The 23,188-nt window shown below is 32.9% G+C and overlaps 4 protein-coding genes across 21 annotated transcripts; all 4 read left to right on the forward strand.

Annotated features, from left to right (window-relative positions):
• The first annotated feature begins 614 nt into the window (after positions 1-614).
• Positions 615-7,619, forward strand: LOC107416194 (BTB/POZ domain-containing protein At5g47800). Of its 11 annotated transcripts, none has more exons than XM_048475398.2 (8): positions 615-1,099; positions 3,861-3,929; positions 4,200-4,294; positions 4,879-5,025; positions 5,177-5,246; positions 5,548-5,961; positions 6,067-6,807; positions 6,931-7,619. In XM_048475398.2, exons 4-8 carry the CDS (start codon positions 4,967-4,969, stop codon positions 7,438-7,440), a joined length of 1,794 nt encoding a protein of 597 aa, XP_048331355.1. In that variant the 5' UTR covers positions 615-1,099; positions 3,861-3,929; positions 4,200-4,294; positions 4,879-4,966; the 3' UTR covers positions 7,441-7,619. The 11 variants fall into 11 exon arrangements, with proteins under 11 accessions (XP_048331355.1, XP_024931746.1, XP_024931728.1 ...); XM_025075978.3 differs by having other exon boundaries at positions 3,875-3,929; positions 4,200-4,300; XM_025075960.3 differs by having other exon boundaries at positions 3,875-3,929.
• Positions 7,620-8,552: 933 nt separating this feature from the next.
• On the forward strand, positions 8,553-15,543 carry LOC107416526 (calcineurin B-like protein 3). 2 transcript variants are annotated; one of them, XM_025076003.3, is made up of 10 exons: positions 8,553-8,877; positions 9,440-9,633; positions 11,084-11,238; positions 11,713-11,795; positions 12,005-12,064; positions 12,582-12,690; positions 12,915-12,967; positions 13,480-13,560; positions 14,405-14,517; positions 14,782-15,543. In XM_025076003.3, the coding sequence occupies exons 3-10, from the start codon at positions 11,115-11,117 to the stop codon at positions 14,837-14,839; spliced, it is 681 nt and encodes a 226-aa protein (XP_024931771.1). In that variant the 5' UTR covers positions 8,553-8,877; positions 9,440-9,633; positions 11,084-11,114; the 3' UTR covers positions 14,840-15,543. The 2 variants fall into 2 exon arrangements, with proteins under 2 accessions (XP_024931771.1, XP_048331383.1); XM_048475426.2 differs by lacking the exon at positions 9,440-9,633 and having other exon boundaries at positions 8,557-8,711; positions 8,846-8,877.
• A 624-nt stretch (positions 15,544-16,167) lies between these two features.
• Positions 16,168-19,363, forward strand: LOC107416483 (DNA-directed RNA polymerases IV and V subunit 4). 7 transcript variants are annotated; one of them, XM_048475437.2, is made up of 11 exons: positions 16,190-16,348; positions 16,502-16,612; positions 17,166-17,234; positions 17,362-17,418; positions 17,566-17,646; positions 18,155-18,266; positions 18,383-18,460; positions 18,574-18,607; positions 18,699-18,767; positions 18,881-18,984; positions 19,118-19,363. In XM_048475437.2, exons 2-10 carry the CDS (start codon positions 16,531-16,533, stop codon positions 18,947-18,949), a joined length of 651 nt encoding a protein of 216 aa, XP_048331394.2. In that variant the 5' UTR covers positions 16,190-16,348; positions 16,502-16,530; the 3' UTR covers positions 18,950-18,984; positions 19,118-19,363. The 7 variants fall into 7 exon arrangements, with proteins under 7 accessions (XP_060673079.1, XP_048331394.2, XP_015880466.2 ...); XM_016024980.4 differs by having other exon boundaries at positions 19,124-19,363; XM_048475446.2 differs by having other exon boundaries at positions 18,881-18,979; positions 19,080-19,363.
• Positions 19,364-19,926: 563 nt separating this feature from the next.
• On the forward strand, positions 19,927-21,849 carry LOC107416474 (uncharacterized protein At4g26485). Its single transcript, XM_016024960.4, has 3 exons — positions 19,927-20,227; positions 20,367-20,565; positions 21,211-21,849. The coding sequence occupies exons 1-3, from the start codon at positions 20,011-20,013 to the stop codon at positions 21,494-21,496; spliced, it is 702 nt and encodes a 233-aa protein (XP_015880446.1). The 5' UTR covers positions 19,927-20,010; the 3' UTR covers positions 21,497-21,849.
• Positions 21,850-23,188: the final 1,339 nt, after the last annotated feature.

Consider the following 23,188-nt stretch of genomic DNA (forward strand, 5'->3'; position numbering starts at 1 on the left):
TAAATGATAGTTTTAAAAGATTTAAAAGTTATTATATTGAGTGTTCAATTTTTTATTTGTTATAAGTCGAACTGTGGTTGACTTTTGTCTATAAAATCAAGATCACTCCATCTGAATTGCATACAGAACATCAAAAATACAAGTTTTTGAAAACGAGAAAGTATTTTTAAAAAATGAACTAGGGAATGAGGCAATAAATAGGAATCTTTCTATAGTTTTAGATTTTAAATTGTATAAAAAAAAAAAGTAGTAGAAATTTTAAGATAGTTTTAAAATTTTACATTTTAATATTCCATTTTTTAAAAATTTACATTTTGATATTTCACATATAACTCATATGAATAACCTTAATTTTCTTAATTAATAGTCAACTATAATCCAATTGACAACAAATCAAAACTTATAGGCTAAATATGATAAATTTTAAAATTGAAAGCTGAAATTGTAATGTTTTTAGAAAGTATCAAAATGCAAATTAGGGAACAAGAGACTGCTCCTCTTCACACCTAACATTTTCTTTCATTTTTTTTTTAATTACAATTTTTTTTTTTTTGGCATTCAAGGAGTTTATCATAAATATGCTTTTTGATACATTACCATGTTGACTAATCCCAACCAACCACCTTATCTCGCTCACTTTCACTTTCTCTTTCTCTTTCTCTTTCTTTCCAGAAGTCTTGTGGGTGACACCTCGAGCGACTCATTTTTCTCTCTCTTTAGTTGGCTAGTCTCTCATTTATGTTGATTTTATAACACAACCTTAAGCCACCCCTTCTCTTCTTCTTCTTCCCTCTCAACCTTCTCTCTTGCACTCTTTCTGTCTCTGAGGATTATGTGCATGAAACTCCATTCTCTGCTTCTGTCTCTGTCTCTTACAAGCTTCAGTTCATCATAAAGCTAAAGCCAATTACTTGGAGCTTTGAAGAGCAAAGAAACATGCTGCTTTTTCTCTCCAAATTCTGCAACTACAAACTAGTAATCACTTGGAGTAGTTTTGAAGAGTAAAGTTTGGAGCTTTTTCTAATTCTCAAATTAATGGTGGTTTGCTGGGATTGGAATCAAGTAACAACTTATTCAATCGTATGTATATACATCTGGGGTACGTTTTCTTTTCCGAATTCGTTTTGAGTGTTTTATTCCACCATTTACTTTCAAGCTAGCATTGTTACTTCACTGGTTTTGGAACTGATAATATATATAGTGCCAAAGTTTTATTTTATTAGAATAGAAGGGAAGAATTTTAGGGTAGGGTTTGATGGATTTGATATTGAATAGAAATCTGCTTGACTTGTAGTATATAATAATAATAATTGTAACATATATTCCCACCTAAAAAACCAATCAAAAAGCTCAAAGCATTTGCTTTCTTTTTCTTCTCTTCTTTTCTTTCATTTTGTTATATATCCAGATGAAGATTCTTCTGCCCATACTTTGGAGGAAGATTAAAAAGAAAAATGTTAAAAAGTAACTGTGTACCGCAGGCTTTAATTATATACTTCCAATAAAATATGGACAAAAATATATATATATATATATATATAATATACTATATAATATTTAAAAAAACCCTTTTATATAAATGGAGCTGATGGAGGAATTCTTTATCAATCTCATAAAAAGTTGTTGCTAAAACTGAGTAGTTAAACGCCAAAAACAGTGAAGCTAGCACAACTTGCATAGTTTGCAGCACAAGTATACCTGGCATGCCCTTATTCGTTTGAGACAGAGTTGTCAGCTCCTATAGCAAATAGAAGAATGCCATGTCAACTTGTGCTATTAAGCATTAAATTTTTCGACGAGTAGTGAAATGCCATACGGATACCGCCCCAACTTGAGAGAGAGGTTACAGGAAATTGAGCAAGGCTGACATAAGCTGTGCGTTTTATATGTATGACTAGTAAAGCTAGCTAAGCTAAGCATTGAAAAAAGTGGCTTTGGAGGTGAGCCTCTTCTTTTTCTTCTTCTTCTTCTTCTTCTCATTGTATTCCTAATTGGAAGAAAAAATCTAATTGGCTTTTTGGGTTTCTGATATAAAGTAATGGTTGTTGTTCCACATTAGCCACTGTGGTTTTTTTTTTTATCCCTCTCTCTCTCTCTCATCTTCCTTTGTCTGTCAAAGCACAGACCACCCTAAACTCAGATTTCAACCAATCAATGGTAACATAAAAGCAAAAAAAAAAAAAAAAAAAAAGAAAGGAAAGCTAAGCTTCTCCTTCCTATAACATCACAGCCTCAAGGTTAAGTTTTTTTCAATGCTTTTATTTATTTATTTTTTTTTTCCCACTTTTTACTCTCTCTTGTCTTTATTGCAGCATAAAAAAAGATTCTTGCTGTTTTTCTATTTTCTATTTTCTTTTTCTTTTTCTTATAAATTTCTGGGGACTAACTTTTTCCATATCTCGTAAAGAAGTCCTTTTTCCATATCTTGTAAAAAAGTCAAACCGGTATTAAATGATTTGCAAATTCTTCTTGACTTTATTTTATCTCCTACTGAAAAAGACCAGAAATTATAGTTACCGGTTTCTGTATTTATATAATTAATATAGTTCACCTCAGATTTTTTTTAAAAACGGATGCTTAAAAGCCATGAATGCATTATTTGGTGTGGAAGGTTATAAGTCAAAATTGATCATAAATGCATTATTTATGAAACAACAAGAAATAATAGTTGCTAATATATATATATATATATATATATTTGGTTATACAGTAAGTAATTTATATACTAGTGTGTAATGTGGAAATTGTTTCTTGCTTCCCAGTTAGGAGATGATGATAAGATTGCCAGATTTGTTTGTTAAAGTCTTCTCACTGAAATTTTCTAGGAAAGAAAAAAGAAAGTTATTGATGTAAAGGTGGGCAATTAAGAGTTAATCTTGTTGTTTTGGAGTGGTCCAGGTTACAATAAATGTTAGATATTTAGTCACAACTATTTCAGGGATAGATTAGCCCAAAAAAAAAAAAAAAAAAAAAAAAGAAAAAAAAAAAAGGAAGAAGAAGAAGAAGAAGAAGAAAATGTTTTTGGGAGTAAATTGCAGTTTTGTGAGTACTGAAAATAACATTGTTTTTTAATTAATTAATTAATTTTTAGACAACATACTTATAAAGTCACTATATATGCATGCACAATAAATCAATAGATATTTATTGCCAAATGCATGGCAATAAATCTTAGATATTTATTGCTAGATTTGTTGCAAGAATTGAAGATCTTTCTTGGTCTCCATTTCTTAATCACCAACCCCTCCAATTAATATCCAAGAAACAAAGAGAAAGAAAGTTTGGGTTTTCCCTTTTTAGTAGGAAACCAAAATCCTTCTGTCTGTCATGCCACATTACTTCCACCAGAAAGAAAGGGGGTTCCCTAAACAAACAGATCACTAAAAAAGCTCATCCAAACATAAAATAAGAAGAAAACTTACATTAGCCACGAATCACGAGAAAGTCACAGTAAGATCTTTCATTTATCTTTTTTATTTTTGTCCTTTTTCAATCTTTTCTATCAGTTAATCTCTGATTCTGCAATAGGGTTTTTGGAATTTATCAACAAATGTACCAAATAGAACAGAAAATTGGAAATTTATCGTAGAAACTATTAGTTTATACTTTATAGTCCCTTAAGTAGGAGATATTTGGTTATAATTACTTGTGTTCTAGCCAGTCAGTGATCGTTTTGTGCTAGTAGAGACAATTACTCTCAATTTATTGAGAAATTGGATGAGTAATATCTATTAGGATTTTTTTTTTTTTTTAAATAATTTTTAAGACCAACCCTCTTCTTTTTTTGAGACAAAAAAACATTGTCATAATGAATATATATTATATATTATATATATTTATGAATAATGTATGCCATCTAGAACTGAATTTTCAGGTTGTTCGGTTTCTTGTATACACATGGCACAGAACAGAAACATCCTGAGCCCAATGTAAGTCAGTCAGGGAGTTTCACAACCTTTTAGATAAGCTTTAACCACTTATAACTTTATAGTAACTTCCAAAACATTGCTAGAGACAAATTTTGCATGGATTGTAGCAGAGGCTGGAAAGCAGCATCAAATTTTTATTGCTCACTTTTAGAATTATGGGTCTTTAATATTGTTTCTCAGTTTTGACAGCAAAAACTTCTACATTCATTTTTTCTTTTTCATTTTTCATTTTTCATTTTTGTTGTTGTTTTTTGTTTCTATGTGTTACAGGTCATGAAAGCTTCCTCTTTTCCTATAAATCGAAGGGCTTGAAGGGTTCTATAATGGAAACTCTCAGGAAGAAGGGGCCCTTTGAGGCATAAAAGGTAACGGTAGGTTCTTAACCTACAGACTTAAATTTTACAGTGAGCTTTTGGTCTCACTTTTTTTAGGCTTTGCATGCATGTAAAACTTCTTTTTCAATTTTACAGTGAGCCTTTAGTCTCATTTTTTTTTTGGCTTTGCATGCATGTAAAACTTCTTTGAATTACATATCATTCTTCTTCTTCTTTTTCATTTCCGTTTTCCTTGTGTTTTCCATGATTGAGAATTAAAGTTCTCTAACCATCGTTGAGTTTCTGCAACAATTAAACGGAGCTTTCTTTAATTTGGAAACATGTTCAAAGAACACCATTTCCCCCTCTCTTTTTTTTTCAGTTTACTGATTAGTTTCAGCAAAAAGCCAAGAAGGATTTTTGTTTTTTGTTTTCTAGACTAAATATAATCACAGTTTCCTTTTTCCTATCTTAACGATGAAGTTTATCTTTGATTAGCCATTCTTTCTGGTGGATCTAGTTGAGCATCTGTTCAATCACCTCGTCATAGCTTTAATTACTTGATATTTCTTACTGGCAGAATTGATTGTCATTGAATCTATAAGTACTCAGATTCAGGATCTTATTTGTTTCAGAAATCATTTAGGAGAGCATCTTGCAGCATTATGAAGTAAAAATTGACAAAGATCCTTTGGGATATATACAAATTACCAACAGGAAAAGATGAAGTTTATGAAACTTGGGACAAGACCAGACACCTTCTATACAGAAGAAGCTACCAGGTTGTATCTCTTTTTCATTTTTTTTCTACTTGAATAAGAAATTTGTTGTACAAAGGAGTTTATTTCCAACTTTCTTTTATATTTCTTAGAAAGCCGGACTTCTGAACCTCTTTCCTTTGCTAATTAACCAAATTTTCTTTTAACCATTCAGGACTGTGATCTCAGATGTACCTTATGATCTTTCTATACAGATAAACAATATCAATTTTCTTCTTCATAAGGTATGGATAAAGCATAAATTGCCCCTATCGAGGAGAATGTCTATGGATGACTAGAATATATGTTTGTGTGTGTGTGTAAAACAGCGGCAATATTCCTTTTTGGTTGTGTAACTTAGATTTAAATGCTTTTGAAATGTAAAATATTTTATGAGCATCACAAGACTGGAGAAAAAAAAAAAGGTAAGGAGAAAATGTAGAGATCTCAGATGTTCCTCTAATTGCTACAACTTAGATTTTTTATTTTCATTTTGTGCATAGAATTTATTCTTCTTGGTCAAGAAATCATTGTACTGTTTCCTAGCTGCAGTTTGCACTTCTTCCAAAAAGTGGCCTTTTGCAACGGCTTTGCTCTAATGATTCTGGTGGTGATCAAACCGACCATTCCAGAATAGAGCTTCATGATATTCCAGGAGGCGAAGAAGCTTTTGAACTATGTGCTAAGTTCTGCTATGGAATTACTATCAATCTCAGTGCCCACAATTTTGTACCTGCATTTTGTGCTGCTAAGTTCCTTAGAATGACCGAGTCTGTGGAGAAGGGAAACTTTGTTACCAAACTTGAGGCATTCTTCAATTCATGCATTCTTGAAGGTTGGAAGGACTCCGTTGTTTCACTGCAGACCACAGTTAAGTTATCTGAGTGGTGTGAAAACCTTGGAATCATCAGGAAGTGCATAGATTCAATTGTTGAGAAAATCCTTGTACCCCCAGCAAAGGTTAAAAAAGGACTCCGCCTGTTTTTTCTTTCGTTGTTATTCTGTTCAACACAAAATAGGTCCTTCTTATGTGTAGCTCAAAATTTTCCTCTTTAATCTTTGCAGGTCACTTGGTCATACACATATACTAGACCAGGTTATACCAAAAAACACCAACATTCTGTCCCAAAAGATTGGTGGACAGAGGATATATCAGATCTTGATATAGACCTTTTTCGATGTATAATTCTTGCCATTAGATCAACATATATATTGCCACCACAGCTTATTGGTGAAGCTTTACATGTCTATGCATGTCGACATCTACCTGACACCACAAAGGCTAGAACTCAAGAGAGTTCAGTCTCTCACACTGAAGAACTTGTGGAAAGGAATAGAAGAATCCTCGAAACCATTGTGAGTTTGATTCCTGGAGATAAGGGATCAGTATCTGTTGGCTTTTTGCTTAGGCTTTTTAGCACCGGAAACTTTCTAGGAGTATCTCCAGTGACAAAAGCTGAATTGTTAAGGAGGTCCAGTATGCAACTTGAGGAGGCAACAGTGAATGATCTCCTTTTTCCTTCATATTCATCCTCTGACCAGCATTTCTATGATATTGACTTGGTTCTTGCAGTGTTGGAAAGCTACTTGTTGATATGGAGAAGACAATCCCCAGTAGTCACAGATAACAGCCAATTTTTCAGATCAATAAGAAAGATTGGGAAGCTTATTGATTCTTATCTTCAAGTTGTTGCTAAGGATGCAAATATGCCAGTGTTAAAATTTGTATCTTTGGCTGAAACTTTGCCTGATATTGCCAGGGAAGACCATGATGACCTCTACAAGGCAATTAACATTTACCTGAAGGCAAGCCACTCTACTAAATTGATATTCTAGTTTCCATATTCTCAAACACATTGAAAAAGTATTTCCTTAAAAGCTTTTGGTCAACTTATTAAGATTCCTGATTCCATATTCTTATTGATGCAGGAGCATCCTGATATGAACAAGGCGGAAAAGAAACGCCTTTGCCGGATGTTAGACTGCCAAAAGTTGTCACCGGAGGTACGTGCTCATGCTGTGAAGAACGAGAGGCTGCCATTGAGAACTGTGGTGCAAGTTCTCTTCTTTGAACAAGAAAGAGGTTCTAGTAAGGCAATCAACAACAAAGTGCTATCCCAGGAGCTAAATTCCAGAGGAAGACAGACACCAAGTGATCTCGGGAAGCTAAAACTGGGTCCGGATGAGAAGTTCAGTAGAGGGGAAGGAACAAGAAAAACCGGTTCTTATGATAAGAGATCAGATAGTGGGACGATGGCTGCTGAGAAATCGGAAAGCAAGGCGGTAAGAGGAGAAATTGAGGAGGTGGCAGAAGCAGATCATGAAAAACGAAGGGAGGTCAGAGAAGGAGGAAGGTCCGGGAGCAAATTGGAAGCAAAGAAGATCATGCAAAAGGGAAATGGATCAGACTATGTCCGTGACAAAGGAAGAGACAGATAGTAAATATTCATGAACACCCTCTTTCTCTTTTGACGTCATTGTAATTCTCAAAGCCTTCTTTTTTTTTTCTTTTTTTTTTTTTAAATCTCTTAGTAAATGTTTGTAGTCATAAACCAAATTTATGATATAAGGACCCTTCTACACAATGAGGGGATTCAAGTAGTTTTTTTCCCTCTTAATTAACACAATAAGGTTCAATCTACAAAGTAAAATGCCTTAATTGCATTCTGAACAGGACCAATTATACTCACATGGAAATATGAATAAATTGTAAGAAACTACAGGACAAGAAAATCAGCAAAATACGCTGCTAAGCGCAGAGGGGGAGAGAGAGAGAGAGAGATCAATAAGCCCTCTTAGAAGATTTGGTTCACAAGGATTAGAACAAATATAGCTGTATTTCAACCAAACTAAGTTGCAGAATGGAAACATTTTCAGCATATTGAGGCTATTTCACATGGCGGGAAAAATCTTATAAGTGAATCACCAATAATTATAATTTATTTTGTAGAATCCATGCAGTTTTCAATTTATCAATTATTGATTGATATATTCACTATTTTAACTTAACACTTTGTTCAATTGGACAGGCCATTTTTCCCATCAACTTTGGTCATAGAGAAGTGCTGTAACACAAAGAAGTAAAGATGGGAATAAGAATGTAACAAATATTTGAGCATGTGGTTATTCTTTTAAATTTCTGACTGTATTCGTATATTCAACTGGTTCCTAGACCGTAAGAAAATTTAGAAGAAAAATAAATGGGTGTCAGAGAAAACTGACATGTTCTTATTATATTATAAGCTGTTCGTTCTTGTTTGGCTGTTTATAATTAGAAAAAAAAAAACCCAAGAAAAATGCAAAATTGTAAACGGTGGTCTCAAGTCTTACCAGATTTTGTTGAAGTTTCCATTTACCAAAAAAAAAGAAAAAAAAGAGATTGTGTTTGGAGTTTCTTACTGCTTACGTAAGAAGAGCCACGTGTGGGGGAAAAGGTAGAAAGTCAGAAATGGGTTTCACCATTCCTAATATAGCCCATGTGATGTACCTGAAATGAGTAAACTTTCTCGTAATTTCTCCATCGCTTTCTCTCTTTCTCTCTCAATTTTTTTTTCTTTAAGCCGCGGTGTATCTCAGTTTTTATATTTATTTTTGGTTGATATACATATTCATTTTTTTTTTGTTTATTTAATTTCTATTATAATTATTCATCAATCTCAATCAATCCCAACTGCGTAAAGCAAGAATCTTCCTCGATTATGATTTCATTGGTAGCTTTTTGAATAAAAGTTTTATTTTTATTTTTATTTTGAACTTTTTTTTTTCCTAATAAATCAGTGAGAAATGTCTGAGAATATTGACTCTTCCACATCCTCCTCACCGTTTTCATTATCTTCATTACCAGCTCTCTGTCTCTCTTTCTGGTTTATCTGAAAGGTAAAGGAAAGCCCTTTTCTTTTTTCTCGTATGTTTTTGTTTCTTTTTTAAAATAGTTCTTATCGTTTTATTGTTTGTTCTATTACTTTTTGTCTGGGGAGATATTTTGAGTTTAATTTTAATCCCTAATTTGATTTGGTTGCTTCTGTTAGGATCTATAATAGTTTGGAAATTTATAAACAATTCTAGGTTTTGTTCGGTGGGGCATTGGGTTGTGTTCGAAGCTCCAAAATTGGGTTTTGAGATCGGAATCTATAATGCAAGCTTGTTAATTTGTTGGTCATAAATTTCTATTCTTTTTGTTGCAAGTGGCTGGATGTTTTTAACAATATTATTATGCATATAGGTTATTAGTCCAGTATTTACAAAGAAATGTTTATTTGTTTTCTTTTTTTTGGGGGGGGGGGAGAAAAAAAAAAAAAAAAGAAGAAGAAGAAAGTTTCTTGATTCTGCCGTGAAGACTGCAGCTTTTTGATAATTTATTAAGCCAGTTAATTTTCATTTTAGGTTTTGAGTTATTTGATTTTCTTAATTGTTTGTGGTTGGCTTGTTTTTTTTCTAGGGAATGAGATGTAAGAAATTTGGGTGGAAAATGGAAACTTTATCTCTTGATGATACACTGGGATTGGCACCTTTTTGTTAAAACTGATAGTCAATGAATATGAAGGACTTTATGGATGTTAAACATATGATGTTCCTCAATCTCAGTATTATGCATTAGTAGATAGCGCTTTCTAGCATGGAACTCCTTTGCATGTTAGTGGACAACCTCAGTTGTGTAGGCGTAAAAATAATACAGGAACTCATGTAACTGACTAGTACTAATCTATTAAAATAATGCTAATATAATGTGAAAAGCATATGCAATAGAATTTTACCCGATTTTTTCCCCTAATCATTTGGCGAATATAACTTTTTATGAACCAAATATTGAAAATATCTTTGAGTTTGACTTCTTATTCTTCTCTGTGATCATTAGGTCAATTTTATTCAGTGCATGCATTTATTTGTACTATCTGTATTGCCTATAGTTTAGGCATTTGTCATATTGCATATCTGGTTTTCTTGTTGCTAAATGCAGAGAAGACGGATAAAAGTGTCAAATATTTTATTCTTAAATTTAGGGAAAATGATTTAAGATTCCTGTTTTTCTTCTCCTTCTTTTAATTAGTAATTACATAATGACAAAGGAAACATATTCTTTTCCTGATTAATGGGTTTGAATAGGAAACGAGACCTATAATTGATACTGCTCGTTCTGTTATCAAGCTTACAATTCACTGAATGATGGTATGAATCTTTGTCGTATCGCTGTTATGCATATTTCTAGCCCAAAATATAGAGGAGATGGAAAAATGCTAGATTCTAGCACCTATCTCAATCCTTTTGAAATGATTCTGATTTGTCATATTCACTTTTATTTTTTGTCAGGGTTTTTCTTTTTGGGTTTCCGTCTTTGTCTCCTTTTTGCAGTTTTTTTTATTTTTTTTTTCTTTCCAATTTTTCCTGGTTAAATAAGCTTAAAAGAACCATTGGAATCCTAATTAAGTGGAAGACTATGAAATCAAATTAACTATTGATTCTGTGAACCTAGCAGGTTCACCATGCATGTATGTTAGTTTTGCCAATAGCAGGGCGGTTTGTCATATAGCATTTAATGACTTACAGGTTGCAGGGATTGAAAAGAAGTTGTAATATTCTATTTTATTATTTATTTATTTTTTATTTTACATGTTGAAGAAGGGAATATCTTGGTTCCTTTTGTGAATGTTACTATTGGTTATTGATGTTGTTATATATGTGATCACTTCCACCATGCGTACATATGATTACATCTTTAGACTATAGAAAAGGGAATTTGCCATGCTGTAATTATGCCATGTTTATGCTGACTGACGTTTTGAAAACTTTGTTTGAACAAAAATTTAAAGGAGTAATGTCTTTCTCATTTCTTTTCTTAAATTTATGTGATGAGGGTTTTGTTTTTCTTCTGGTCATATATAGTAGGATTTTGATGATAGTCAATAGCCTCTATGTTATTATATATGATAGAAGATACACCACACATGTGTGTTCGTTTTGTAAATATTGCAGGCATTCTCTTTTAACTTTTTATCTATTAGTCTTCAAGAAGACGTAGAACCAGATAATTGTTCCTTTTAAGTGGAATTATACAACTTAAGAATTGGTTTTCACTTGTGGGCAGGTATGGAGTGTTTTGACATCTTGAAAAGATCATGTTGCAGTGCCTAGGAGGACTGAAGCATTTATGTGCTGCAGTGATAAACTGTTGTGATGCTGATTTATATAAACAACCCAAGGGTCTGGAAGATCCAGAAGCTTTAGCAAGGGAGACAGTCTGTATATTACCTTCTTTTTAACTTTCCATTTCTAGATATTAGGAAACATTTAGTAATATAGGATTCATGTGTGACGCAGGTGATACAAGTTTTATTTGTAATCTTGATTCTTTAGTGGTTCTACCCAGCGAATATGCGTGTAGAATTTTTTCCCCCCCATCATTAGTGCCATTTTGAAAGTTTGAATTCTAAACCAGGGAAGAACATTAGTTTTCCGCTTTCTATAGTCCAAGGAATGTTGACCCCGATAGGCCATATCTTCATTATTTATTGTCTTGGGTGGTTCATACTCTTAACAAATTGGGTTTCTATTCTGTACTTGCTAATATATCTCTATGTTGTTATAATAGGGACCCTTTTTCCCACCCCTCGAATGGAATCATGTGTTGTAGGCCGTGCTTATTTATTTTTCCCCCTTGAATGGAAACATAAATACTACCCTGTGCTTATTTATTATTCTTTTTTCCTAATGCAGTTAGTGTAAGTGAAATAGAAGCTTTGTACGAACTGTTTAAAAAAATTAGCAGTGCTGTAATTGATGACGGGCTTATCAATAAGGTAAGAAGTATTTTGTATACTTAGGTTACTTTCTTTTGTACTTTGGCAGTGGAAAATGGTTTTATATTGTTCCACATCTTCTGTTTCCTTTTGGGACATAATAGAAACTGGTCATGTGCAACTATTTACATCTGCACTATTATTTTTGGCAACTTTAATTTACCATGTACCGGTATTTAGTTTGTTGGTCTTCCAAAAATGCCATTCAGGAGGAGTTCCAGCTTGCATTGTTCAAGACAAACAAAAAGGAGAGTTTATTTGCAGATCGGGTAATCTTCTTACTTTATATGTCTGTTGTGTTTCACTTCTTGCATCTTCATGTATGTCACTTCGTAGACATGAAATAGTATTTTAACAATATGTATCCAGAATATGTTAATTATGTTAGTATGTTTTGTGGGATTAATTGTTGGTATGTTTATCATCTGTTTGCCATTTCATTGACCTTTTTTTGCCTTTAAAACATCTGTTCTGCTAAGAGGATGTAACTATGGAGCCATGGTGAAGATGGCAGCTTAGTAGAATGGGTGATTGGGTGTTTTATTGGTGCTCAGGTTTAAGTTTGAGTTGACATAATTCATTAGTGTCCCATAACCCGTATGGTTGCACAACACATATGTACATGTATGTATGTTGTGTGTGTCTTTACATTATTTCATATATGCGTTCAGTTAAGTCACCTTTGCACATGCTTATGATATATATATATATATATATATGTGCAATTATTTTATATATATATATATATATGCAATTATTTTATCTCATCTGTTGTTCAAATTGTAGGTATTTGACTTATTTGACACAAAGCACAATGGGATACTAGATTTTGAAGAGTTTGCTCGTGCCCTCTCCGTCTTTCACCCCAATGCACCCATTGAAGACAAGATCGAATGTATGTTTAGCTCTGCTCTTGAAATTTGCTTTGGCTTCTAACTTAATGCCTTTGTTAAACAGAGAATTACAGCTGTAGTTTGTCTTTGGTTATGCTATATGCCCTCATTCTTTTCAGCAGGCAAAATGAGTTCTTATTTTTTCTTGGGGCAGGGGATTGGGTTTGATGTGAGGAAAATATTATAATCTTCAGTGGGGATGCCTAAATTTTGCTTGTTCTTGCAGTTTCCTTCCAGTTGTATGACCTCAAACAGCAGGGTTTCATTGAGAGACAGGAGGTAATTTCTTTTATTTTGTTTTGAGGAGGAACATGTGAAACAAACCCCTTTTCAATGTGCTTGTTTTCTGTGTGTATATTATTTTTTATTTTAAGCTAAAAGGCCTTTGTATAAATTTTTATCATTGTTATTTATCGAAAAATGTTTAGTTTTGACATCTTTTTGGAATAAGGTTGCGTGATGCATAGGATTGTATTCTTTTACTCTATTGAACTGGCAGGATTGATAAATTACAGTAACTTACAAGAGCCTATATAAAAATGTATCTGTGTTTATATATATAGTTAAGGATAGAGCTTTGGCAGGACTGATGTCTACTTTGAAGCTTAAGTGGTAGATTCTATGGGACTGGCTAAGTTAGTATCAGCAGGCAGTTCACCCATAATACGCAATGTATTTGCTATGCTGTTTCCAGCTCCTAAAATTTTGTTTCTTGCAAGTATTCTAGGTTCTAGAAGAAGTGCATATAGGTTTATGTTTGACCATCTACCCTTTTTTTCCCCATTGTGTAGGTAAAGCAAATGGTGGTGGCTACACTTGCTGAATCTGGTATGAACCTGTCAGATGATGTCATAGAAAGTATCATTGACAAGGTGCTTCCTTTAAGCTAATTGACTAAATTACACAAAATCTTGATTGCATTTGATAACCATGTATTATCTTCAAATTCTGGCTTTTTCTTCTGTATGTTTCCTTTCTTAGTTTATTATTCAATCCAGCTACATATTTTTTTTTCTTTCTTTATTTATTTATTTATTTTTTGGACTTGGATGCTAGTATCTGTTTGAATGGCACATGGAGACTGATCTTAGGTGTAAAGGGACTTGCTCTGATCATATTGCAAGATGTTGTGGTCCAATGATTGATCATCAAGAGTTTTAGTAGGGGAAAAGGCCAAAACATTTTATGCTCAGTATGAAAGGGAATTATATGCTTCAGATATTAACAAAATAAATGTGCTTTTGATTGAATAATTATGATAATTCCTTATCAAGTGTGTGTGTGGAGTGTTGCAAGTTCAACATATTTCTATTATTATTTATATGTATATGTGAACAATTTATCATTTGTCTAAGATGAAATTCTGTGAACCGTGTGACTGATTGGGCACTCAATTGGGCTGCTTTTAAACCAGGTTTCTCATTATAGTTAAGGCCCCAAGATGTTAAAAATTTTGGATTGTCCTCATTTTCATTATCTGTTTTGATATAAGTATATAAACTATATAAGCAAAGTGATTTCAAATACTAGTTTATTTCTAATTATGAACAAGATACATAAGAGTAATATCTAGGATGAACATGCTTGCGTTGATTTCAAGAGCTCTCATACTTTTCTGGGCCTGGTGGATTACCATTTTTGGCGTTGAAGTTTTGAGCCTGCAAACATTTTTCTCTCCATTACTCACTGGATCTGTGTCAATTCTGGTTACTCTAGACCTTTGAGGAAGCTGATACCAAGCATGATGGGAAGATTGACAAGGAAGAATGGAGAAGCCTTGTGTTGCGACATCCATCCCTTCTGAAGAATATGACACTTCAGTATCTTAAGTGAGTTAATTATTGTCATTTTGTTTTCATGGCATACGTGGGAATCATTTTATTGATAGTTAAAGAAGTTAATGTTGATTGATGGATCCCCTTGATACTCTTTGCATAAGTAGTTTATGGATCTAGTGACGGGATGGAAATGTATAAATATGCATTCTCCCAGAATGTTCATTGCACTTTTTTTCATCCATTTAATATTTTAATCATGAAACATAATGACTCCGGGTTCTTGCAACTTACATCGGTACTATCTTTCTTGGACAGAGATATCACTACTACATTCCCGAGTTTTGTGTTTCACTCACAAGTGGACGATACCTGAACCCGTTATGCATCAAGTTTAGCAGTACATATTGGAGGAGACTTTGGTTCGATTTTATGGAGAAAATTTGGCATTTTTGTGTGAAAAAAATGTCAAGAGAGCCGAGGAGATTGTTGATTATTGCTTTTATGAAATGAATGACTAGAAAGTTTTTCTTTCGCTTTTTCTTTATTTTTATTTTGATTTTTTGGATAGTTCAGTTGGGTGGCGGTTTATTTTTTCTGTTTGTTGGTTGGTCTGTTTATTTGTTTGCTTCCCTGGGAATAAACTGTGACTCGGAGAGGTAAAAAAGAGAAAAAAAAGTAGGAAGTGTTTTCAGTGTACATGGAATTTGGTGTTGGGGGATACCTATAATATGGTTTCTGGCTGCTACAAGTTTTAGAGAGAAGCAATTTAGTGGTGGATAAAAGAAGGCAAATGCATAAGTTCTAGCTGGCCAATGCTTTTAAGCCCAAGTTCTTGTGCTGCTCAGCCATTGTCTTCCCCTTTATCTTTCATCTCTTAAAGTCTGAAATTCTGGTATAAACATTTGCTTTGTAAAGTTGGTTCTTTATTTCCCTTTCTTTGGTTGGGTTTGGTTTATTTTAATTGTTTTATTTATTTATTTATGTATATTTTTTTTTCATGTAAACTCTCTCACCGACTTTACTGGGATCAAAAGTGTTTTCATGTATATGGTGCACGCATGGCCACTATGACGAAGATTTTGGCAGCTTCTATTTTACATTGAGAATGAAATAATTAGTTGTTATTTCGTATTGTTTTAGTATGAATAAAATTCTGCCAAATTTGTCGAGATTAATTTGTAGCTGGGATTAGTCAAAAAATAAATAAGTAAATAAAATATGACTACGAGCTGTCCAAGGTACGTCATTTAATTTCTCAATTGTCATTGGTTTTTCTCAAAACTATTGTAAATGTGTTTTGAGCCAAATCCAACAGTCCTAAAAAAGTATTAACTTTATGTGAGTAATTTGTACAAGAAATTTAAAGAAACTAGACATGTTGGGTTTGAATGTGAAAAATTGTACTCAAATAAATATTTTTAAGAAATTAGTTATTTCCTTAGTAGAGAAAATTACATTTATGTGCAGTTCAATTAGTTTTGCAAAAATTACATTTATAATAACAAAATTTTCGAAATACTTCTTTATAATTTATTCTATTACAATATAATAATAATAATTATTATTATTATTATTATTATCCAAAAACGTATTTTTGAAATATTTTTTGCAAAATTGAAAGAAGAGGTGGAGTGACCATGTAAAAACTTTCCATTTTTTTAAATCACAACAGGAGTGGACCGAATCCAAAGTTTGTATGACCGAATTGCCCTCGAGCAGAAAGCAGCAGCCCTCGTTCAAAGCTGGGTTATTTTCGTCATGTAGGAAGAATGGGAAACAGATAGGTGGACGAGAACAAAAAGCACGGAAAGGATTTAAAGGGGGGTTTAAGCCCTCTGAAACCTTTTCCCTCCGGTTGCTTTCACTGATCGCTCTCTCTCCGGTACTTTTCCAATTTTTTTTTATTTTTTATTTTTTTTATCTGTTTTAGTTTTGGTTTTACTATAAAATTTCTGGGTTTTTCTTCATTTTTCGTACGCTTGGCTTTGAGTGTGTTTGCTGATTTATGAGAATATATCACATTGTTGTACTGTAGCTTTGTGTTCGAGTGCAGTAGTAATAGCAATGGCGGAGAAAGGAGGAAAAGGGTTTTCACTGCCCCCAAAAGGAGGAAAGTCTTCCATCAAATCTTCCCCTTTAAAGGAAGGTTTGAGCCTTTTTATTCATTCCTGAACTCTTTTTTTACTGCTTTGTTTTGTATCTGGTGAAAGCATCTTCTGCATGTTGAATGATTGCAGTTCCTTTTTTTTATTTTTTATTTTCAAAATTTTTATTTTGACTTATATGCAATCATATAGGCGTAGTTTCTGTTATGTGTGATCTTTGACATATAAATAATTTGATTATGTCGAAAGAAAAAAAAGAATTGGGTTCCTAGGGTTTTCACATCTGTGGAATTGATCATTGATAAAAGATTTTCATATGAACCTATTGATTTTTCGAAATATATGATACCACCAACTGTTGATTAGATTTTTGATGAGTGATTTTCATTTAACGAATGGAATGTGAAGATTAATGACCTGTTGTGGATTGTGGAGAAATGTCTTTTAGTTGATTATGACCTGTAAATGGAGAAAATTTAGTTTTGCTTTCGAGGACTTTACTAGCATGCTTCATATTTCTTTCCTTTTTCTTTTTTGGTATTTTGAAAGTGCTTATGTTTTGAAGCACATCTTTCTCTGCATTCCTTGTTGTAGCATCCATAAAAGGGAAGGATGATAGCTCAACAAAGAAGAAAGGAAGAAAAGTTCAATTTGATTCTGAAGGTTTCTCTCTCTCCATCTCTTCTCCCTCCAAATTTGCTGTTGTAACTTTATATTTGTAAATAGATTTTTTGAAGGTGATATTACATTCTCATTGAATGGTGTACTAATTGTATGTTTTTGGGTTCAGCTGTGAACTTTTCATCAAAATCTGGTGGGAAGGACTCACCAACCACATTTCCTAAAGGTTCGATATTCTCTTTTAATTTTTCAGTTTTTTGATTCTTCTTTATGCAATGCTAATGGTTTAGTATCTTGGTTTACCATCTGGAAATTGTTTTACCATGAGTCTTGATTTACTTTCTTTGCATCAATTGTGACTTCTAAAAACTAGGAAAAGGAGACAAGGGTGCAAGTGGTGGCAAGGGTTCTGTTTCGAAAGTACCACAACCTCTGGAGCTGAGAATTGAGCAGGGTAGGTACTTGCATTGGCTGGAGTGTAACTTATTTAATGTATGATGTTTAAACAATTATTGTGTATTAATTCTATGTTTTGTTGACTCATACTGAATGACCAATATCTAGATGCTAGATGTTATATCACATGACTCGCAATAACCAAAAACTTCTGTGATCCCTGTGGCAAAGAAACTTGTAGAATGATACAAAAAAATCACTACTTGATCGTTTGGACTCTGGTTTTCACATTTTTGGGTTGCCCTGTAAAAATTTATGTCATTTTTCATTCAGTGAATCATCGATATATAAAGCCTAGAGGTGTGTATTATATAGGATTTTTTATTATAATTTTTGTTATAAGTATCCAACGTATGCCATTTTTCATTCAGTGAATCATTAGCATGTAGAACCTAGAGTTATGTGTTATATAAGATTGTAGATTATAACATCTGGTAAAAGCATCCCTGGAGATGGAAATGCTTTCAAATGGTAAAACAATATCATATTTATTTTGGTATGTGCAGAACTTCCAAAAAATGCCAAATGTCTGATGGCTTGTGAGGCTGCAGAAATCTTGGAAGGAATCCAGGATCGGATGACCACATTGTCTAAGGATCCTTCTATTAAAATCCCTGTGTACGGAGCGTTCTTAAATATTTGTTGCCAATTAAAAATAATAGCTTAGTTGGTTATAATAATGATTGATGTTGATGTTTTCATATTCAGTACCATACCATTTTGTTTGTTCTTAGATCATTTGACAAGGGACTGCAGTATGCCAAAAGAGGCAGCCATTATACAAATACTCAATCTGTCAGAAGATCTCTCGAGTATCCTTAACTGTTCAACATTATGTCTTCGTATTATTTGTATCCTTTTTTCTTCATTTTGTGTTTATGTATTGATACCACTTGTCTATGTGGACTCTTAACTCAAATTCTAGGACTCTAACAAAATACAGTGTCATGGATGGTGAGGTATGATCTGAATCTGAGTTGCATAATTCTTACTATTTATGTATCCTTACTATGTATACAGTGATATTGACTTAAAGTATTTTGGCTGCAGATTTGTGTGATTGCTAATGTTTGTCCAGATAATGTTGATGAAGCTTTTGCACTAATCCCGTCCTTGAAGGTACCTATTGAACTCTTTATCAAAATGAAATCAAATTACTTTGTTGCTTTATACCTACTGGACTGGTTATCCATGATTGACTTCTTGTTTCCAACTGTGTTTGTCTCTTCCAGGCTAAGAGAAGCATAGTCAGTGATCCTCTGAATGATGTTTTAATTGACCTAGCTATGGTTAAAAAGTAAACGTAAAATCCTTACATGTTGAGAAACCTGGTAAGGTATTTCAATTGTCACCTGTTCTGGGTAGGCTTATCGTACATTCTTGAATGCAGCATTACTTTTTTTACTGGTTTTCCATTCTGATCATACTTAGAGCTGGCTGAACTTTTAATGAGAACCTTGCTGTGGAAGATGCAGATGGGAACTATCATGGAGGGATCTTGTTGGTGCAGATGACTTTCCATTGCCATTGAAGACTGGCAGCTTTACCGATTATCACTGTGTTAAATGAACTTGTCCATGGAATATGTATAACCTTTTTTGGGTTTTGTTTCTAGTACTCCTGGAACTGTGGATGCTTTGTAAAACTCTCTTGGTAAGAATATGTAATTAGTATTCACATATAGTGCTTATTCATGTGAATTTGTGTTTCTGGTCCTTGAAAGTTTTCTGCTGTGTCAATGTACTTACTACTGATGCATCTTGTTAAGTTTTACTCAAAGATACACATTTAGCTAAATAATGTTCTGGTGGGGTGGAGGCCCATATGATTGTAACATTTTTTTTAATGCAATTTCCATATACAAATTTTCGTACATGTTTTTGAAATGAATAAAACACAAAAATTACAATCAAGTTTACAGATTAAATTTTAGAACAATGGTTTAGATTTAATCGCATTGTTAAACACAAAACACATTAATCTAGTAAAGCTAAGTAGCCCTTTCTAAGAAAGAACCAAAGCATTATTTTTCCAAATATTTCAATTTTCTGATAAACAAATGTGAAAATTTCATTAACATAAGTAACTTTTAAATCCAAAATCGCAAATTCTCACTTAAAAAAAAAAAATGTAGTTCGGGCCATATTTTTTACAGTAGGCTTTTGGGGTTACGCGGCCTTGTTCGTTGTGGACTTGGCGGGAATAGCAAGTGGATTACGTGTGGAGGACTTGAGGTCAAAGAGCTCAAAAAAGTTTAAAAAAGTAAAAAAAAACAAAAGAGAATTTAAAAAAGGAAAAAAAAGCAAAGCATATAACATTATTGATGCAGTGAAATTATCATCGCCAAACCCATCAACCAATAATGGGAAAAGTGGAAGAAGACTACATAGAAATGGAATCAGAGGAAGATGATGAAGATGAAGACGAAGACGAAGAAGAGGAAGAAAAATGGAGAAAACACTACTCGTCCAGGCACAGAATCCTATTGGTTGGAGAAGGAGACTTCTCATTCTCACTGAGTTTAGCCACCAAGTTCGGCTCTGCCCAGAACATGGTCGCCACGTCCCTTGATAATCAAGGTTAGCAAGATCACTTTTTTTTTCAACAATTTTTCTATAATTTTGGTCCTTTTGATTAATGGGTTTTAATTAATTAATTAATTTATTTTATATATGGAAAATTTTGGGTTTTCGTTTATGAGATGATGAATTTTTACAGATACGGTTGCAAATAAGTATAGTAATGGAATAAAGAATGTGAGGGAGCTAGAAGCAAGGGGTTGCACTGTGTTTTTTGGAGTAGACGCAACGAAGATGAGTGACCACTTCTTCCTGACCACTCAGAGGTTCCATCGGATAGTCTACAACTTCCCTCATGTTGGCTTTCGCTTCCGTGAGAATAGCTACTGCCAGATTCAGTTAAATCTCTCTTTTGCCTTTTTTTTTTCTTTTTTTTTTTTTTTTCCAATTCTGACTAGTTTCTTTTGGTTTTTTTCATATTCATATACATTAAAGAATTTTGTATTTTGTGTCTACATGGTGGGTTAAAAAAGGTGCATCAATACCCAATTTTTTGGTATACAATGAGAGTATTATATTTGTTTATTCATTATTAATTTTTAAATGCTAATATTCCTTCTTAATTAACTTGATGATCAATGCTAGGAGCACTTTCACATTGGACTAAAAGCTGAGAAAGACTGATGAAAAAAAAAAAAAAAGGATCTCTTTATGATGTGTAGAGAAAACTAAGCAATTCCTATGAGTGAATCTTTTTGTCCTTCAAGAAAAACACAGGCAAGCTGATCACAAGTCAAGTCTGAATAATAGTCAACAAGCAAAGGATATGGAAAAATTTAGTATTTCGTTGGGCAAATATGTTTCATTTTCTAACGCAATACAGGGTTTTCCTCCGATTTTCTTGTTTGACCCTCTGCCTTCTGACTGAATTTCTGCAAAGATTTTATTTTATTTTTTTATTTTTAGTAGATGGATTTGTTGGGACTTGTTTGTTCTCTTTATGATAATGTATAAATATTAATGCTTTTGATGGAACTTAATAGGTTGAACAAGAGATTGGTGAAGGATTTTCTGAAGAATGCAAAAGTTCTGTTGAGAAAGCAGGATGGTGAGATTCACATAACACACAAGGAAGGTGACCCTTATAACAAATGGGATCTAGTGAAGAAAGCTCACAAGATTGGTCTAGTTTTGCATGAGACAGTGCCATTTTGCAGGGATGATTACCCTGGTTATAACAACAAAAGAGCCCAAGGTAACTTTTCTGATGCCCCATTTCGCCTTGGGGATTGCAGTACATACAAATTCAGGCTTGGCCAATCTTCCTAGTGTTCCAAAATGTGGTAAATAATATATATATATATATATATATAGCAGGCTTGATCAAAAGTTTGGACCATACAGAAATGTTGATGAATATTATTCAGTGCTTTTCTATATTTTGTAAGAATGGTTATGACAACAAAAGACCCCAAGGTAACTGTTGTACATACAAATTCAGGCTTGGCCAATCTTCCTAATTTTCCAAAATGTGGTAAATAATATATATATATATAGCAGGCTAGATCAAAAGTTTGGACCATGTAGAAATATTGATGGATATTATTCAGTGGTTTTCTATATTTTGTAAGATGGTTTTGTTTAGGGTCGAAATTTAATGAATGTTCCATTATTTTGCATTACGCTCATACCTTTAACCTATTTAATCTGATTCCAAATTCATTGTGTTAATGTAGATCATCTAAAAAATTATCTTTGAATTCTATTTACAAACTTGGTTATTTTTAATTGAAAATTAATAAATAAAAATCTATTCGAAGAACATAAGAAAGATTACAATGTTGAGACTCTCAAGGATACATATTGGAACTAAATTTGGATACTACAAGGCAAGCTTTTCGTAAAGAAGTAAAACCTAATGACGAGCTTTTTCATCACTTTGAATTCTATTCCTAACATCTCCTTGCACTATGAAGCTATCAAAATCTTCTGGATGCTGATATGAAGAAAGAAAATATTATCACAGGAAGTGTCGCTCTTGATGTGAATGGTATATATTCTTTGAAAAGCTTGGACAAAGTCTATTATCACATGTGTCCTTGCAGCTAGGGCGGGAATCAATTCAGTGTTTGCTTAGTGAATGCCAAGAATATTATTGAGTCTTAATTTTGATATCACTTTTGGAGAGTTTAAGCATTGTTTTGAATATACTTATGAGCTGGTCAAAATCGCTTAATTGCTCTTTTGTTTGGATTAATAGGGGATGATAACCTACTTGACCATAATCTTTGTAAATGGGCATTTGCATTTGGTTTTTTAGGTTCTTTGGGAGCAACTCTGATGCGGTGCAATTAGCTCTAAATTACATCGTACGTATGGAACATCACGAGTATGGATAATTTTGGAATTTATGCAGTGCTATGTATTAGGCAAAAAGTCAAAAAAAGAAAGAGAAAAAAAAAAATTTATATATATATATATATATGTATATGTATATGATATTAAATACAAACCAATCACCAACTGATTAATGTATAGTTTTTTGTTTTTTGGATCGAAAGATTAATATATATATAATTTCTGCGAGGATATCATTAGGCTCTGCAACTGGTTTTTCCCATAATAATCAGTTTGAATATCTCATTTTCAATATTAAAATAATAATAATAATAATAAACAGTTAATATTAGGTGATATTAAGTAACATAGATTCAATTAGTAATTTTTTTTCTTACTTGGTGGTCTTAATTATTTATCAAATAATTCAAGAATAGGAAAGCCAATTACCTCATTTTCTCTTTTTTGCAGCTTGCACGCATGAAAGGGAAAAACAAGGAGGAGATGTTGAATTTATTACATATTCTACTACTTCAGATTTTTATTAAAAGCCTATTTGGAATTTGGATTCTTACTTTATTTAGTTTCCTTACCTTTGTTTATTTTCTTGATCTTTGTTTTGTTTAGTTTCCTTATTAGAGTAAATTTATAATTATAAATAATAAATTTGTTTGAACGTAGTGA

Source organism: Ziziphus jujuba, chromosome 1 (genome assembly GCF_031755915.1).
Source record: "Ziziphus jujuba cultivar Dongzao chromosome 1, ASM3175591v1".
Taxonomy (NCBI): domain Eukaryota; kingdom Viridiplantae; phylum Streptophyta; class Magnoliopsida; order Rosales; family Rhamnaceae; genus Ziziphus; species Ziziphus jujuba.

Coding starts and splice junctions, on each gene's coding strand:
- LOC107416483 (XM_048475437.2), top strand. CDS start 16,531: ATGGCGGAGAAAGGAGGAAAAGGGTTTTCACTGCCCCCAAAAGGAGGA. Junction 17,235..17,361: donor AGTTCAATTTGATTCTGAAG/GTTTCTCTCTCT, acceptor TTTTGGGTTCAG/CTGTGAACTTTTCATCAAAA. Junction 17,647..18,154: donor GGAGCTGAGAATTGAGCAGG/GTAGGTACTTGC, acceptor TGGTATGTGCAG/AACTTCCAAAAAATGCCAAA.
- LOC107416526 (XM_025076003.3), top strand. CDS start 11,115: ATGTTGCAGTGCCTAGGAGGACTGAAGCATTTATGTGCTGCAGTGATA. Junction 11,239..11,712: donor TTTAGCAAGGGAGACAGTCT/GTATATTACCTT, acceptor TTCCTAATGCAG/TTAGTGTAAGTGAAATAGAA. Junction 11,796..12,004: donor ATGACGGGCTTATCAATAAG/GTAAGAAGTATT, acceptor AATGCCATTCAG/GAGGAGTTCCAGCTTGCATT.
- LOC107416194 (XM_048475398.2), top strand. CDS start 4,967: ATGAAGTTTATGAAACTTGGGACAAGACCAGACACCTTCTATACAGAA. Junction 5,962..6,066: donor TCCTTGTACCCCCAGCAAAG/GTTAAAAAAGGA, acceptor TAATCTTTGCAG/GTCACTTGGTCATACACATA. Junction 6,808..6,930: donor CAATTAACATTTACCTGAAG/GCAAGCCACTCT, acceptor TTATTGATGCAG/GAGCATCCTGATATGAACAA.
- LOC107416474 (XM_016024960.4), top strand. CDS start 20,011: ATGGGAAAAGTGGAAGAAGACTACATAGAAATGGAATCAGAGGAAGAT. Junction 20,228..20,366: donor CACGTCCCTTGATAATCAAG/GTTAGCAAGATC, acceptor GAATTTTTACAG/ATACGGTTGCAAATAAGTAT. Junction 20,566..21,210: donor AATAGCTACTGCCAGATTCA/GTTAAATCTCTC, acceptor GGAACTTAATAG/GTTGAACAAGAGATTGGTGA.